This window comes from Corapipo altera, unplaced genomic scaffold (assembly GCF_003945725.1).
Source record: "Corapipo altera isolate COAL_440 unplaced genomic scaffold, ASM394572v1 343, whole genome shotgun sequence".
Classification (NCBI taxonomy): Eukaryota; Metazoa; Chordata; class Aves; order Passeriformes; family Pipridae; genus Corapipo; species Corapipo altera.
The window spans coordinates 1,550,197-1,567,074 of record NW_020884913.1 but is presented as its reverse complement, the minus strand read 5'-3'; the positions used below and the strand labels follow the sequence as shown (position 1 = coordinate 1,567,074).

Sequence of the window (16,878 nt, the reverse complement as noted above, 5' to 3'; positions counted from 1 at the left end):
GAAAACCTTATTATCAAGGAATGCACGAAGATGATAGAGGAACAGTGGCAGAAACCCAAATGTGTTCACCAAAACCCTACAAGTGTTCGAGGAGAACCACAAGTGGTTATTAAAATGCCTCGAGGTGCTGCTGGACTCAAGTATATAAGCAGAGCATACAATATATGCAGAAAAGCTCATGTATTTAAAGGGTTACTTTCTGCCATTTACTATGGACTATTTTAAAATTTACTGTCTGACAGGGAACTACCAGCACACTAAAAATTCTTCACTGAAAAGCTAATGTTTGTATCTCTTGGCTGACACCGGTTGCTAACACGATGCTCAGTATTTGGTCTGTGCTGGTGCCGCCTGTATCCAGGAATGTTTGTCTTCATCACTCTTGAATGCTCCTAAATCGAGTCTGGGGTGTTCTGTGTCCCACACAGCTGCAGGAGACTGGTGCACTTTAATTCTTTGTGTTTTATAAGACTAATCATAAAATTGCAGGAGCGAGAGTCCCTGTGTAGGAGTAAAAGGGTGTCTGCAGGTGCCAGGATCTGCCCACAGTGTGGGCTCCAGGGAGAGGAGACAAGTCTGGTTGCATCTAAGGCATCTCATGATGTTTAAGACAAGATGCCTTGAGTTTAATCCAGGTTATTTACATGGTTTCTCTCTCTTTTTTTTTTTTTTTTTAATCGGGTTCACAGATTTAATTGGTGTTTTGTATGAGAGGTTTAATTTCCTGTGTCAGGATGTTATTTGTAATTGCTGTAAGCAGGGCTTGGGTAGATTTCCGTTCTTTACCTCATCCAGGTAGGACATTTCCTGCTCTGTGCTGGCAAATGGGCTCCCCTGTACCAGGGCCCCAAATTGGGCTGACAGGGGAAAGTTTCCCACTGTGCACAATTTTCAGGACTAATTTTTCCTCTCTGCTTCACAGATCTGCTTTTGTTCTCCCTTCCTGCCCTTACACACTGTGAGCAATTAAATTCTCTAAAGCATGTGAATTATCTGCTGTTAAAAGCCCACGCCAGAGTGCATCTGTATACATTTAAAAAAATTACACTTTTGAAATAGAACCGCTTCTGTGTTTTAATATTTATTTGTATTGTTTCCTTACTCGATAAAATTGAATTTGACATAGTTCTGAAGTTTATGTCCAGTTTCCACTTCCCACACCGACCAGTTTGGCCTCTCTGCTGTGCTGAAAGTGCTTTTAACCACAGAAAACTCCACAGGTGGGTCAGGCTGCAGGGGCAGTGCCTTGTCCTTGAAGGTTGAAATTCTCGACTCACTGAAAGCTGCGCAAAGGAGGCTGAATAAAAACCTTTGAGATGTGACACTGCCAGTGCAGACCCGGGGTTGTCTCGATGAAAACACTCGATGAACTGAAGCCCCAAGGTGGTTTTGTGTTTAACAGTTTGGGTGATTGTTTGCACCAGGGTTTGCTGTGAGTGCTGATGGGGCAGTGGGTTCACCTGCTGGTTCCTTTGTGATTGTGATATTGGCCAAAGCTGTGAGGGGCTCTGACCCCTCACCAACGAGGCAGGAGGAGAAGAAACAGAGAAATTCCTGTGTCTGTAGACTCTTTCCAAGGTACAGCTTGTTTAATGTGTATTTTTTCTGGATGGGAAACTACTGAGTGACTGAGGAGGGGGAGCTGTGCAGGGCCAGCAGTTCTCTGAGGACATGAGACTTCCTGAAAGTGTGGTTGGGGGATTTTGGGAGGGGTTTCTGTGTGGGCAGAGCAAAGCCCCTTGCTGGGTTATGAGCAGGTGCTATTGAGCAGAAAAGGGTTGTGTTTGTGAGCAGCAGGGAAGGGCTGCCTGAGTGCTGTGCCAGGGCTCACTGGAGGCTGGGATCAGACCCCTCCGGTGGCACTGAGTGGGTGGGGTGGGACATTCCCTTTATCCCCACTCTCACCCACGGGGGATGACGGTGGGACCAGTTGGCAGGAGCCCAGTCCAGCAGGGCCCCCAATATCCCCTGGGTGCCCTGTGGTGGGGCAGGAGGTCTGTGGCCCCCGATAGCCCTGGGGTGCCCTGGCACAGGGCAGGGCTGTGCCTGGCTGGGGCTGATAAGTGTTGTGGCTGCAGCCCGGGGATGTGTGTGAGGGAGATACTGCCACGGGGTGTTTGGGGCCGGTTTTGGGTACAGTGAACCTGGGGCTCACACCAGGGCCCTGGGGCTGCAGCAGGAGGAGGGGAAGGGAGTGATTTCAGGGCAGGCAGGGAGCCCGGCAGTGTGTGGGAAGGAGCCGGCTTTTCTGGGGTTCAGCTCCAAGCTGTTGCTTCACGTTTCCAGTTTTCATTTTCCTGGTGTGCCCATTGCAGTGTTTGGCAAAGGCTGCATTGTGCCAAAAGGGCTGCTTTCAGAGGAGCAGCAGAGGAACATCCTGTCCTGCATCCACAGGGATTCATCCCATCCCACAGCGAGCCTGGCTTCTGGTGCCAGGATGTGGAGGGCACCTTGCTCTGCTCCTCCCTCCTCTCTGTGCAAACCAGAACCTGCTTTCACTCTTGGTACTCCAGGAGGATGCAGCGTGGGAATGTGGAAGGATAGCAGTTGCTGTGCCTGTGGATACAGCATCTGGAGCAGGAGTGGCCTTGTGTATCCTGGTGTCCCCAAGTCACTGCTGTGCTCCAGCTGGGACACATGGTCATGGGGTGGTCACCGCTGGCAAAGGAAGGGAGATTGAGGACCTGTGAGGGGAAGGGTTTGGGTGCCTCTGGCCAAGGGCTGTGCCTGGAGCAGATAAAAGGCTCCAGTGGCAGGTCTGTGTGAGTGGTGGTGTCAGAATTGGACCTTTTCACGTATCTTCATCTGTCACTGTGTTATTTAGTCATTAATTTACAGTTTATACCCACTGAGGGTATAAACTTCCCTCTCATCATGGCTGGGAGGTGGAGTGAGGGGCTTAGGACAGGATGAGGGGAGCTGACAGTGTTCCCTCAATTCCAGGGTGGTGGTTGGAAGGGTGCTCAGCAGGATTTTAGAAGGGTACTCAGTGTAGGCAGGATCATCCCCCTGTTACTGTGCATGGGCAGCAGTGGGAAGGGAAAGCCCCCCTGGCAGTGCTGGTGCTACCCTGTGTCCCCCCTGTGCCTGTCTCCTGCCACCCTCCAACCCCAGGTATAATCACAAAAATGGCCTTTGCTCTTCTCTGGTGATTTTGGGTCTTTGTCTCATTTTGCAACATGTGAAAAAAAAACAACCTATCAGCCACATCACAGCAAAAGGCAAAAGCCTTGAAGTGCTAAAAACGCCTAATTTTCATAACTTCCCATAGCACATGGGCAAACTGCTGGAGGTTAAAGGGAATCAGGAGAGCAGAGGGGCAGGACTGGGGGTACCAGCCCTACTGGGAGAGCAGGAGCACGGGGTGATGCTCAGCACCCTGGTTTGCCATCTCTCAGGCTCCTTGGGGCTGGTTTGGGCTGCTCCTGTGCCAGGCTGAGCATGGTAAGCATCCAGCAGCGGACAAAGCAGAAAAAAGATGTTCACAACATTAATGAAAGCTCTGACAAAAGGAAGCAAAGGGAACTATTGTCTCCTTGGCCTTCTCCTCGGAGTGTCTGCGTGTAATAAGTCTTTTGGTTATGCTTGTGGCTTCTGTGACAAAGCTGTGATTTAGGGGCTGTCTGTACCGAGGCAGAGCTGCCTCGCACGGGCCAGAGTGCTGGTGAGTAATATTTTACCACAAATTGTTGTAACTGGAGCTCGTTGACTGCAGTAGGAAGGGAGGGAGGGGGGGATCGCATTTGATTTATTAGATGACTTACTGCAATTTGCAGAGTGAGCTTTATGCTGGTGCGGCCGCAGATCTGCAGATCCTGCAAGTGGAAGTCCGTGGGAATGAAAGTGGGGAGGGGGAGACTGCGTGGTTTGCTGCCAGGATGCTCAGAGGAGGCCTGGATCGGTGGGAAGAACAAGGGCATCACGGCTGCAAACCGGCTTTGGGAACCAACAGCAGCTTGGAATGCCCAGGAGCCTCTCCTGTGTGTGTCTGGTGCAGGGTCCCAGTGGGAACCAGGGGTCATGGAATCACAGAATACAATCACCAGGGTTGGAAAAGACCTCCAAGATCATCAAGTCTGTGACCAAACACCACCATGTCAATTAAACCAGAGCACTGAGTGCCATGTCCAGTCAGTCACTCCTTGGACACTTCCAGGGGTGGTGACTCCCCCACCTCCCTGGGCAGCCCCTTCCAATGCCTGACCACCCTTTCCATGAAGAAATTCCTCCTGAATTTCTTCCTGAAGGGTCCTGTCTTTTGATGTGGACATCACAGATAACACAATCCCTCTGGGCAGCACCGCTTGGTCCCCCAGCCCTCAAACCAAGCCAGAAGTTAAAGGGATGTTTCCCTAAACCCAACCTGTGAAGCATCTTTAGGATGAGTTTTGAAGAGGAAGGAAGGACGGGGTGGCTGCTGCTGGGCTTGCATCACTGTGAGAATTCAGGTCATGTTTACTACAGGCAGCTGGAACACGATGATCTCAGATGGTAACAAGTAACATCTGAAGGGACGCGTTATAACATTCAGGCTGTTTTGTAAGCACCTACTTTGCTTTCTTTCCAGAACCAGTTGAGCTATTTTTAAAGATTCATTTGTCCCCCTAAGAACCCGGTGTCAACTTAGCTAAAATAAGTGCAAAAAGAACAAGAGGCTCCCCTTCCTTTTAATTTCAAATGGAAAAAATGGTTTTGTCTTTTGGTTATTTTTGGGGGAGTTTGATTTTTTTTATTTTTTTATTTTTTTTAAAGACCCCAAACAAACAAACAACCCCCACTTTCCAGCTTCCTTTCTGCTTTAGAAAGGACAGATACCTACAGTCTGAGGGCTTCTGGCCTCCCCCAGGCTGACCTTGTGTAATTTCCTCTATTTACATTTGGCTGGCACTGGCCTCATTGACTGCAAAAGTTTATACAACCCTTTTGGAGAGGAATAGCAAGAACTGCTGAAGCCAGTCCTGCCTCACATTCCCCTCTTATTTACCGTGGTACAAAGTAGACATGCAGTGCTACTGAATAAATATGTTCTTATCCTATTTTGTTCTGGCCTTAATGCCTTTGTACCAGGATAACAGAGAAGGTCACGGGCAATTAATGTAAACCAGGTGGGAAAAAGGACTCTAAAATCTTTCTGTGCAGGCAGAGACATCTGATAGTGCTACAGTTAAATGTTGCTTTTATTTATGTGAACTGTGTGCAGCCTTTGTAACGCCTTTTTTTGAGGGGGTTGTTTTTGAGGAAACTGTTGCAAATAATGTTTGTTCACTGCTGCAGTTGAGTCAGAGTCAAATTTGGACAGATTAGCTTCCCGAGACTTTGGTATTTGTGCTGGAGTCTGCCCTGCTTGCATGCACGGATCACCTCTGTTCTAGGACTTTTGCAACCAGAACGAAAACAGACTGTACTTAACACACATCAGCGGCTGTGATGATTCCTTCAGCAAGTAGTTCATTTGCAAATCTAATGCATGCAGTGAGATTTGGGCTGTGGCAGTTACTCCTTGGAGGGTTTGGTGATGTTGGGAGTCGCAGGGTAAACGGGGAAGGGCGTCTCTCTCTGGCGTAAAAAGAAATTAGGTTTGAGGGAGAGAAAATTGCTCCTTAGTGCGACTGTTCTGCTATTTAGTGGCTTTTTTTTTTTTTTTTTAAGTAGATTTGCTGATACACAAGTTGCTTAGCCCGGCATGGGGAAAGTATTCAGCAATTCAGAGATGATAAAATAATTACATGATTGCGTGCTTCTTGAAGGCACGAGGGTAATGTTCCTAAGTGCCACCAATTCAGGCACCACTCAGGAGAAGAAAAGGCTCCCTCTAATCAGGGCTCCCCGGGTAAGAGTTTACAAGAGCACCCTTGAGGTCAGCGCTAATCCACAGCTTCCAGGCAGCTCATTTAAAGAACTCGGATTGCCCAATGTGCAGGGAAAGCACAGCCACTTCAGGCTGGAGAAGTGGCATTGTGACAGCCACGCTGGGAGAGCACTTTGGGAGGGGATGCAACGGGCTCGATCCCGCAACAAACCCGCAGGGAGAAGGCTTTGGGACACCCCAGGGATGGAGAAGAGGGAGAGGAGGAAAGTTTCTTCACCGTGTTTATTATTTAAAAAAAAAAAAAGGAAAGGGGGAAAAAAAAAACCCAGAAAAAAAAAAGAAAAAGTTTATTGCAAGTCTCAGTGTTTAGAGTATTTCCAGAGTCCACTGGGTACGTTACAAACAAATCAGTAAATCCTGCTTGTGGGTCTGCTGCGCCCGCACACACACATACTCATCACTCGCTCCCCTGCTCGTGCTGCTACACAGACAGGAACAGAAATGGACTGTGAGGTCAGTGACATACATATTATTTGATCTGTATTGGAAAATGTTGTAAAAAAAAAAAAAAAAAACAAAACCAACCAAACCTAAGTTACAGTAGAACCTCGCAAATCTGCAGAACAGGGAGCTTCCACACACACGCAAAACCTGGAGGCCTTATTTCCACTTCCAAGCAGTTGGAATAGCAAAGTGCTGTAGTGAGGTCTCGTGTCACAAAGACTTCAATAACCTTACAATTACAGGCTACAGAACGTTTACCAAAACGCTTGAAGTATCATAAATTAAAACAATAAATAAAAAAAAAAAAAAAAAAAGCGCATCTTTTAACGCGACGTGGTTATTTGTTCGTTAATCACTGATTTTCACACAACTCTTAGTTCTCTGTAAGGGGGGGTCTTCCAGTCCTGGGTGCAACGCAGCGAGGTTCTGCTGGCCGTGATAAAGTGCTGAGGCAGAGGAAGGACGCGAGACCGCGGGTCTCGGGCAGTGAGGATGAATTGCTCCAGCCACTTGCAAGAGTGCCTGTTTCTCTTCTTTTTTTTTTTTTTTTTTTTTTCTCTCTTTTTTTTTTATCCTTTTTTTAACTTTTTTTTTTTTTTTTGGACATCTAAGACAGAAAAAAAAACAAATCAAGCACCTGCCAAAAAAGGGGTTTTTCTTTTTTTTTTTTTTTTTTCTGTTTTGTTTTGTGTTTTTTCTTTTTTTACACAGATTGTCCCACATTTCTTATGGCTGGTAAAACACAGACAGGTCAGCGTAGCAGTTAATGGATGATGCCACTTCCACTTGAAATGCACAGAAATGGTGGTTTGGCTTTCCTTCCAAACCAAAACAGACTTGTTTGATTTGTCCCCCTGAGTTGCCTAGAGGCGAGAAGATGCATATAGGTGGGGTAAGCAAGCTCGTGTCACCGTGAGCAGGAATCTCTCCTGTTAAGACTAAATGAACAGCTCCTCCGTTGTCTTTTGTTGTTCCCTTCGTGCCATCGAGGTGCACAGGCTCCACTTCGCTTCTCACTGATGTCAGCAGCAAAAAAAAAAAACAAAAACAAACAAAGCCTCTTGCTGCCTTTGGGGGAGCAGGGAGAGCTGGGGAAGGGGGTGCAGCTCAGCCCGGCTGCCCCGTGACCCCACAGATGTGGGGAGTGAGAGGCTGGGTGATGTGGGGGGTCCCACATTCCATGGGGGATGAGGCAGAGGTTTCCTGGTGCACCTATGAGTGAGGGTTTTGGGTACATTAAGACACACTGGGCCAAATCCTCCCTGTGGGGTGGGCTGGTTCTGCAGTGGTGCCACGTCCATCGGCACCTGCTGAGCCTTTTTCCGTGGAAAGAGATGCTGGATCTGTAGTTTATTATTTTTTTTTTTCCTTTTTAAATAACTGGGTTACTTAAGACTTACCTATTAAAAACAGCTACACTTTATGCTGTAAGAGTAATTTCCCCAACAATTTCACAAGCAATACAAGATAGGCATTGAAGAGAATGATGTAAAGACAGCTTTCCGTTAATGCAGAAGATCATTTTTCCTCTCCAGTTATTTAAGCTAACCTCCTTTAACAATCTCAGAATAAATTAATAAATACTAGTTAAATTAGAAACAGTACATCAGATCTGACTATCAATAGAAAACAGTTCTAGGGATCCCAATCAGGAGAAGAAAAATGATCTTGGGAAAATACGTGCAGTAAAAACTGGCCATGAAGACACACGGAGCCTTTGATTTCCCAGCATTTGTGACATTCAAGTTAAGATCATTAGCAATGGTTTCTAAGTGTCAGCCATCTAGCCTAGCCTCCTCCTCAAAGCTAAAACATGAGTCTGTATCCCTCCAGAAGAAGATTCAGTTGGCTACTGGTGGGGTATGAAATGCTTGTCTCCAGTTCGTATCATCGGTTTCTTGTCTGTGTGGAATTTGTGGTAGGGGATGGGTGACAGTCAGAGGCTGCTGTTGCTGTTGTCAGTATTTATGGGATCAGTTGAACCTTTACCTATGCTTGTTATCAGGAAAGCAAGAGTGTGCATCACATCTTCATGCTAGACAGGAGTTATTTTTACGTGGCTATCCGTATTTTCTATGGAGCTTTCCATTGTTGGTTAAAAAAGTTCTGTCTAATATTTAACAAAAAAAAAAAAAAAAGTTGTTGGTAGCAACTGTTCACATTTAAAATTTCACATTCCCTTTAGAATGTAGTTTTAAAACGTGGAGCAGAGCTGACATTTTCCCCAGCCTTACGCCGAGTACATTAGATGGAGAAAGGAACAGGGTTTGTTTGTTTGTTTTTTTATACCACGCTGTCAGAGCCTTTTCCTGAATTTTCTGCTTTTCCAATATCCATGTCTATAAAGTCATCTGGTAATTCTGGTGGGGGCCCTGGTGGGCTCTCCTCCACCTGCTGCTGCTGCTGCTGCTGCTGGTGGCGGTGGCGGCGGCACAGCCCAGTCTTGCACGGCCTCACCAGGGCCAGAAACACGGCCCCCAGGACCATGCCAGCAGCACAGGAGTAGAAAGCTGAGCTGTAGTTCTTTGTCGTATCCACTAAGACACCTACAAAAAACAATCACAGCAGTTAGACCCAGCCAACTCCCCCTCTCCCCTGCCCAGCCGTCCTTCCTGCAGATTTTTAATCCTGGTGCCTCTGCATCACTTTATCTGCAGGCAGAACTCGATGATAAACAGATGCCACTTTAAAAAAGTAAACCCACTGTGTTCAGGGGTGCGTGGTGTCATCTTCAGGCAAGTCAGAAGCCTCTGGGCACCGCAGGGACTCTAAGCCCGAGATGCATCAAGCATCTGTTTGTTCTGATAGAGACTTCCCCTCTCTGCAGTGTGTGGCACAGACACAGGCACAGCGAGAGGGATTCGCCTCTGCTGGTCGCTAGAGCCTGAAGTGATGCCAGGTTTGGGTTTCTAACAGGATCAGGGTAGCACTGCAGTATTTCCCTTCCCTCTGAGGTTCCTCAGTGGAGACTGCCTCATCCGTGGGACTCTGCAGAGCTGCATTGCAGCAGTCTTCTGGCTCCCAGAGTCTCTAATAGTAGTTGCAGGGCTCTTAGGATAGTGCTGTGATTAGCGCTGCCAGAACCCTTTCTAGGCAGAGATCAGCACCAACAGCTGTCAAACATTTCAAAAAACAAATTAAGATGAAAGTTTGAGAGTTACCTGCAATGGGTGGTCCAGCCAACCCAGCTAAGCTTTGAATGAAGACGTAGACTCCAGCTGCAGAAGACATCTTTTCAATGCCAACCACATCGTCTTCTGCCAGGAGGGGAATATGTGTGCCCGCCACCGTGCCGAGCATGAACCCAAAATAAATGCTACATGTCATCAAGCCCCAGAACTCGGAGGCAAAAGGGAAGGCAAACAGTGCTACAGACAGCAGGATGACACAGATGAGTTCGATGTAGATCTTGCGGATGGGCTTCTTGTTGAGGACCCAGCCAGCAAAAATCCTCCCGAAGACCTCGGCGATGGCCATGGCCGACAGGATGTACGCCGAGTGGTCCTTGCCGATGCCCAGGCTGAGACTCAGGGGGATGATGTAGAGGGAGGGAGCGAAGAAGCCCAGGGTTGCAAACAGGCCAAAGAATGCATAACAGATAAAGCTATAGTCTCTCATCACAGAGAAGTCCAGTAGTTTGGTTTTTGGTTCTGGAGGGGTGCTGTTATTTTCAACGGGAATCTGTCCGTGTTGCTTTGGTTCTTCACTTTTCGGCTCTGCTTTGGTTTTTCCAGGCACATTGCTGGGTGAGGTAGTTATATCGACTCCTGAGTCTATGGACTCTATTGAGGTGCATGTTTGCTCATTTTCAAGCATGTACTTTGTCTCGGTGGACTCTTCTGGAGGCTGTGCTTTCACTTCTTCTTGCTCTTTGATGATGATGGGTCGCAGCAGCGATCCGCAGACGGTGATGCCAAGCTGCAGCACCCCGACAGAAAGCAGGCTGTATCTCCAGCCAATCTGCTCCTTCAGAGCTGTGATTGCTGAGGGAAGAGGGCAAGAGGAAGAAGAAAGTGTAACTAGCAAAGCCTGCAGTTACACCAAAGAGTTGAATTTACAGCAGGGGAAAGTCACTCGAGTTTTACCACTGGAGGGTTCCAGGCACCTTGGCTCTGAAAAGGCTGAGCAGGGGGTCCCTCCTGCTCAGGGGTCTGGCACCCACCTTCCTCCCCTCAGCTGTGGTAGACAAAAGCTACAAGCTGTGTTTACCACCTGGCTAGCAGAAGCCACCCTCTAGGCAGCCCCTTCTGAATTTGGGGGTGAAGGGGGTGTTATTTTTAGTGAAGGAGCGCAAACTCAACACTCGAGTTTCCTCTCTCAGCTGACCCCACCCTGAAACCAGCCACCAGAGGAAGTCCCTGAGCCCTACTCAGAGGTGCATGTCACTGCTGAATTACCAGCCTTCACGTGCAACCAAAGCAGCTTTGCACTGGGGATTAGCTGAAAGCACACATGCACAGCAGGACCACCTGAGCAGCCAAGGACAGGCGGGGACAGGGACGTGCTGCCTGGGGACAGGTCCCCAAAAGGCTGGAGCAGCTCGGCAGCCCGTGCTATGCACAAGCCCACTAACCTTTAGGGGCAGTTATGTGTGCACTGTGTGTGTTTTAAATAGCTGAAGTTTCTCTGTCTTATTTTTAGCCTGCCAGATCTATATAGGGAGCCCATCGGGCTGTGTATCAGCCAGGCATGTCCTGCGCTGGCAGATCCCACTGGGGACGGCTCGGGCAGTGTTAGAGGCAGTGTTAGACCCGGCTCCAGGATTATTTGTCACCCTGCCTGCAGGGCACGAGTGCCATGGGCACGTGAGCAACAACAACCCGTGGGCTTTAGCAGGTCCCTGGGCACCAACTCCCTCGGTCCCCTCTGGCTCCCATTTGCTTGGGAAAAGGGGAGGGGAGCAGTGCTGAGCTTTAGGCACACACATGTAAAGTCCCAGCACGTGGGCAACTGTACCTGGTGCGAAGGAGAAGACGGCGAAACATTCCCCTGTAGATGCCACTGCTGTGACCAGCGAGCGCCTTTTGTCAAAATACTGTGATAAAATGGTGACAGTCGGGAGGAAGGAGAGGCAGTATCCAAGGCCTGTGAATAAATGCCAAAAATTGCCATAACAACAAGTAAAGGAGGGGGAAACACCGATGCGAGAACACCTTAAGTCGGCTTTCCCGGTGGGTGATTACACAGTATCATTTCGGCCAACTCAGCAAGTCACCCTGGAAGAAAATCATTGGGGAAACCAGAATGTTATTTTTTTTTGTAAATTGGAGGGGGGAGGAAAGAAAAAGAAAAGAGGAGAGTAAAAACCCAAGAGACCCAGCCTCCCAAACCTGCCAGATAATGCCTTCTGCTACAAAGCAGCCAGGGGGGTCCACTTTCAGGACCTCATCTGCCTAAAGAGTTTGAGCCTGTAGCAACTGCTCCCCTAAGCAAGGCAAGCTCCTGGACACAGATGGGAGCAGGACACCCAGACCAGGCTGGAGAGGGGGAAAAGTAATCAGGAGAAGAAAAAAAAGAGACAGAGGCAGAGGTTAAGAGGATCTGACCCCATGAGCAGTTTGGTCTCCCCAGCGATCCCAGTCCATGAGAAGCGTCCAGTACAGCTGCACGAGCACAGGACCACGTCCCAGGGTGGTCCCCAGGGTGAGAGGGTAGAAAGCCAAGCCCAGAGCCCAGCTCAACCCCTCTCCCAGGAGGGCGAGGTCAGCTCCGGAGGGGCAGCAGCATTAAGCACTCCCCCCGTCACAGGGGGTAAAACCCTCACGGTTTGCGGGAAGCTGCGGGAGAGCACGGGGAGCGTTGGACAGGTCCAGCAGAGGATGACTCACCGGAGATGATGCCGATGGTGACATACATGTCCACGACAGAGCGGGCGAAGGCGGCGATGACCATCCCGGTGCTGATGAGCAGCCCCCCGGCCATCACCACCAAGCGGTGACCGAAGCGGTTGCTGAGCACCGTCGACAGAGGAGCTGGGGAGGGAGAGAGCCCTGGTCAACACCCAACGCAGCAGCTTCACCAGCCACGTCTCCTCCAGAGGCTCTTCTCATACTCCTGCCCGGGTGCCCCTGTTGTGCCACCTCCCCGCACAGCACCGTGTCACCCCGGGGCCATCCTTGGGGCGCTGCACAGCTCTTGTGGCACTTAGGACGTGCTAAAAAAATCATCACAAGAGACTTAAAGACGAGTGCGTGGGAGCCTGGGACAAACCTGCAGCCACATCCCCAGACACCAGCGGATTTCAGCAAGGCTCCAGCTGCTTCTAATCCTTTTCACTGCAGAGTTTGGTTTCAAAACTCCGGTTTTTGCCCCTTGCTGGCGAGACCTGAACAGCCAGGCCAAGGCCAGTGACATGGACCATGTCCCTGCACCATGTCCCTGCACCATGTCCCTGCACCATGCAAGGACATGAGTCAGGGCTCAAAGGTTGAGACAGACATTTCTTAGCATTTTGTGCAGCCTCTGAGCTTTATGGCTGTTATTTAATTTATAGTGGAGCCATTAGAGGCACGAAAGTCACAGGTGCCAGCTCCTTGTTTGCTGAGTCAGCAGTACGGCTGCCCCTTGCACCTGACTCCTCTTACCTGTGAAGGTCTGCACAAACACACATATGGATATTATCCATGATATCCTGCTGTTGGTTTCGTCAAAGCTTTCCATCAGGTCATTGAAGAAGACTCCAAATGATTTTATGATGCCGTATGTCAGGGCTTCCACAACAAAGAATGCAAAAGCAACTGTCCAGCCCCATCCTCCGTCAGGCACTTTAGTATAAACGTTTGCAGAGGTGCACGGCATTTTTACAGCTTTGACCGTCATTTTGGACCTGGAAAAGAGGGGACAGGGAGCCAGGCATGAGTTTAAGCTGAATGTTGCTCAAAGAGGCACAGTCTAGGATCTGCAGCATTCCCAAAGGCACCATAAGCCAGTCCCTGTGCTGCTGAGGGATTAAACAGAGGAACTGGGCTGATATTTCTGCCTCTGTCACCCCACGGGCTCCTCCCTGATGGTGCCCTGCGAGCCCAGGACCAGAAACTCTCAGCTCAGCACTCGGGCAGGCTGTTCCCCAGCAGCCAAGCCCGGGAGCTGTCATCTGTCTGTCAGTGTGAGGGGGTGGGTGGGTGCAGTTCGTGAAAGATCCACCGCAGAACCCAGTGTGGGCTGGTGGAACTGCAGGAACTCCCCGAGGCACCCGTCCTCCCCCCTGCACCCCCTGCCTGCCCAGTGACACCTCGGTGACACCCATTTGCCGCAGGATCAGTCAGTGACAGAACCCACTGTCACATGTTGTGGTGTCCAGAATCCCGCAGCCGCTGGCTCCGGGATGACAGGAACTCCTGGGGAGCTTGTCTGCCCCCAAAGTGGCAGTTCAGAGCTGCCCACACCTCAAAACAGGGGATGGGGACAACCCCCTGCTGCCACCAGCTCCCCTGCAGCCCTTGGGGCCACGTACACCCCCCAGGGCACTGGGGGCTGGAGGGGATCACCCCATATAACAGGGGGGTCTCTTCAGCCCTTCTCCGCATCACCAGGGGCTGTGGGTGTCCAGGGGCAGCTTTTGTCCCACACGGAGCTCCTTGTGGAACTCCAGCGCTGCCACAACTCTGCAGGGGGACAGTGCCAGGGTCAGTGCCATGCCTGCATGGGGGGGGACAGCGCCAGGGTCACAGTCCTGGGGTCACTGCTACACCTGCCCAGGGAGGGGGACAGTGCCACGGTCACCGTGCTGGGGTCACCGTGCCGGGGTCATTGCCACACCCGTGTGGAGAGTGCCAGTGTCACCGTGTCACCTGCGTGGGGGGCACACGGCAGTGCCGGGGTCACGCCCCAGCGCTGGCTCCCAGCAGCCACCCCAGGGCAGGGACCGAGGGGTGTCCGCGGGGGTCCCGCCCGGGGGCTGCCCCGGGCACGGCGCGGACCCGGCGGCTCTTTGCGCGTTCTCCCCCCGCGCCGCCGGCCCCGGCAGCCACCAGGCATTTCCCTCCTCCATTTTCTGCTCAGATCTCCTCGGCACCGCGTTCTCGGCGCACGGAGCCCGAGCGGCTCCGGCCACGCCGCCCCAGCCCCCCCCGGCCCCGGGCAACTTCTCTCGGCGGACCAGGCGAGTGCGAGACACCGGCGCCCACCGGGAGCTCGGCGGGGGTGGGAGCCCACGCGAGGGGTCCCTGAGCGGGGCAGGGGGGGTCCCCGCAGCCCGCAGACCCCCCGTGCGGTGCTGCATGGCGGGTGCGCGGCTCCCGTGGGATCCTTTCTCCCAGGGATGCAGCGAGGCGTGGGCTCCTGCATCCCTGCGGTGCTGCTCTGCTGCAGCCCCGCGCCGGGGCGAGGGGCACGGGCGGGACCCCCGGCGGCGGCCCGAAGTTTTTGTGGGAAGTGCCTGGGAGACCCCCGAGAAAGGGGACGGGGCTGCCGTGAATTTCTGTGTCACCGCACGAGGAATTGGGGGAGAGTAGGTTTAGGAGGAAGCACGCTGAGGAACAGAAAAGGAGGGGGAGAAAAAAAAAAAAAAAAAAAAAGGAAAGGAAAGGAAGAAAAAACAACCCCGAAACCGCAAACCTGGGGCGTGTGTTTTGTACGTTTAAAGATTAAAAGAAATGGCGATGGAGGGGGAAAAATAGCTGAAAATTAAGAAGCCGGAGCGCGCAGGGGCCCGGCGTGGCCCCCCCTTCCCTGCATCACTTTCCCAACATTTCAGCCCTGATTCCTGCATCGCCGGGGCCGCGGGCTAAAAATACAGGGATGCGGGCGAGGGGAGAGGGGAATAATGTTTAAAAGAGGCCAAAAATGAGAAAGGGGGGAGAAAAAAAAAAAAGGAGAGAGAGAGAGAAACAAAGCCCTCCCCCCACCCCGCTCCCGCGGGAGGGAGGGAAGGAGGGAGCCCCACTCACCCGGTGCTGCGGCGGGGTCAGGGGCTGCCCATGGCCCGGGGAGGGCGAGCGGGCGGGCGACCCTCGGCGAGGAGGCGGCCCCCGCTGCCCCGCCGGCCGCTGCTGCTCCCGCTGCCCGCGGCGGCGGCTGCTGCTGCTGCTCGGTGCTCGCTCCCAGCCCTTATATACCGGCTGGAGCCGGTCTCCGCCGGCGGCTCCGCAGCGCCCATGTGCGCGGCGCCGGGCCCGGCTCGCCCCAGCGGCGGCACCGCGTGTGCGGGGAGGGGCGGTGCAGGCGGCGGGAGCGGCTCCCCCCGCTCCTCCAGGGACCCGGAGAGAGAGACAGAGACACAGAGAGAGAGAGAGAGAGGGAGATCCCCCAGCCAGCCCCGCACCTGCCGCAGGGACCCGCACCCCGCGGGGAGCAGGTGCCCGAGCGGGTCCCCGGGATGCGCCGCTGGAGCATCCCCGCGGCTGGGGATGCGGGTGGGGGAGAGCACATATGGAAATACCCCCGCCCTGAGGGGGCCAGAGTGTCCTTGTCCCCTTTGGGTGCAGCGCATGATACGTTTTTAGGGGAAACGTCCTTCAGTTGTGTTTTTAGGGAAAACGTCTCCCTTCGTTGCGTTTTTAGAGGGAACATGTCCCTTAACTGTGTTTTTAGGGAAAACGTTTCCCTTCGTTGCGTTTTTAGGTGAAAACGTCTCCCTGAGTTGAATTTTTTAGGGGAAACCACCTCCCTTAGTTGTACTTTTAAGGGAAAGCAACTCACTTGGTTGAATTTTTAGGGAAAACCAGTCGCCTTCAGTTGTATTTTTAGGGAAAAACATGTTCTTTAGTTGCATTTCTGAGAGAGAACATCTCCCTGGGTTGAATTTTTTAGGGGAAACCATCTCCCTTAGCTATACTCCTAGGAGAAAACATCACCCTTGATTGAATTTTTAGGGGAAAAGGACTCCCTGGGTTGAATGTTTAGAGAAAGGCATCTCCCTTGGTTGAATTTTTAGGGAAAAAGGACTCCCTGAGTTGAGTTTTTAGGGAAAAAAGTCTACCTTGGTTGGATTTTTAAGGAAAAACATGTCCCTCTGTTGAATTTTTAGGGGGAAACCATCTCCATTAGTTGCATTTTTTTTTAAGGAGAAAACATGTCCTTTAATCACATTTTTTTAGAGGAAACCATCTCCTTTAGTTGCATTTTTAGGGAAAAACATGTTCTTTAGTTGCATTTTTTAAAGGAAAACATCTCCCTTAGTTGTACTTTTAGGGAAAGACATTTCCCTGGGTTGAATTTTTAGGGGAAACCGTCTCTGTTAGTTGCACTTTTAGGAGAAAACATGTCCTTTAATTGCATTTTTTAGAGGAAACCATCTCCTTTAGTTGTATTTTTAGGGAAAAACATGTTCTTTAGTTGCATTTTTAAGGGAAAACACCTCCTTTTGTTGTGTTTTTAGGAGAAAACATCTCCTTGGCTGTACTTTTAGGGGAAAGCATCTCCCTCGTTCGAATTTTTAGGGGAAAGCATCTTCCTTAGTTGCATTTTTTTAGGGAAAGACATCTCCTTTGATTGACTTTTTTAGGGGAAAGTGTCTTCCTTAGTTGCATTTTCAGGGAGAAACATTTCCCTCAGTTGCATTTTTAGGGGAAACCATCTCCTTTAGTTGTATTTTTAGGGGAGAACATCTCCCTTATGTAGGGAGC

At 51.0% G+C, this 16,878-nt stretch overlaps 1 protein-coding gene across 1 annotated transcript; it reads right to left on the bottom strand.

Annotated features, from left to right (window-relative positions):
- Nucleotides 1-6,999: 6,999 nt before the first annotated feature.
- SLC16A6 (solute carrier family 16 member 6) lies at nucleotides 7,000-15,336 on the bottom strand. The gene is made up of 6 exons (XM_027654351.1): nucleotides 15,202-15,336; nucleotides 12,898-13,139; nucleotides 12,142-12,285; nucleotides 11,270-11,398; nucleotides 9,475-10,296; nucleotides 7,000-8,859 (listed from the first exon to the last, which is right to left on the bottom strand). Exons 2-6 carry the CDS (start codon nucleotides 13,130-13,132, stop codon nucleotides 8,597-8,599), a joined length of 1,593 nt encoding a protein of 530 aa, XP_027510152.1. The 5' UTR covers nucleotides 13,133-13,139; nucleotides 15,202-15,336; the 3' UTR covers nucleotides 7,000-8,596.
- Between the last annotated feature and the right edge of the window lie 1,542 nt (nucleotides 15,337-16,878).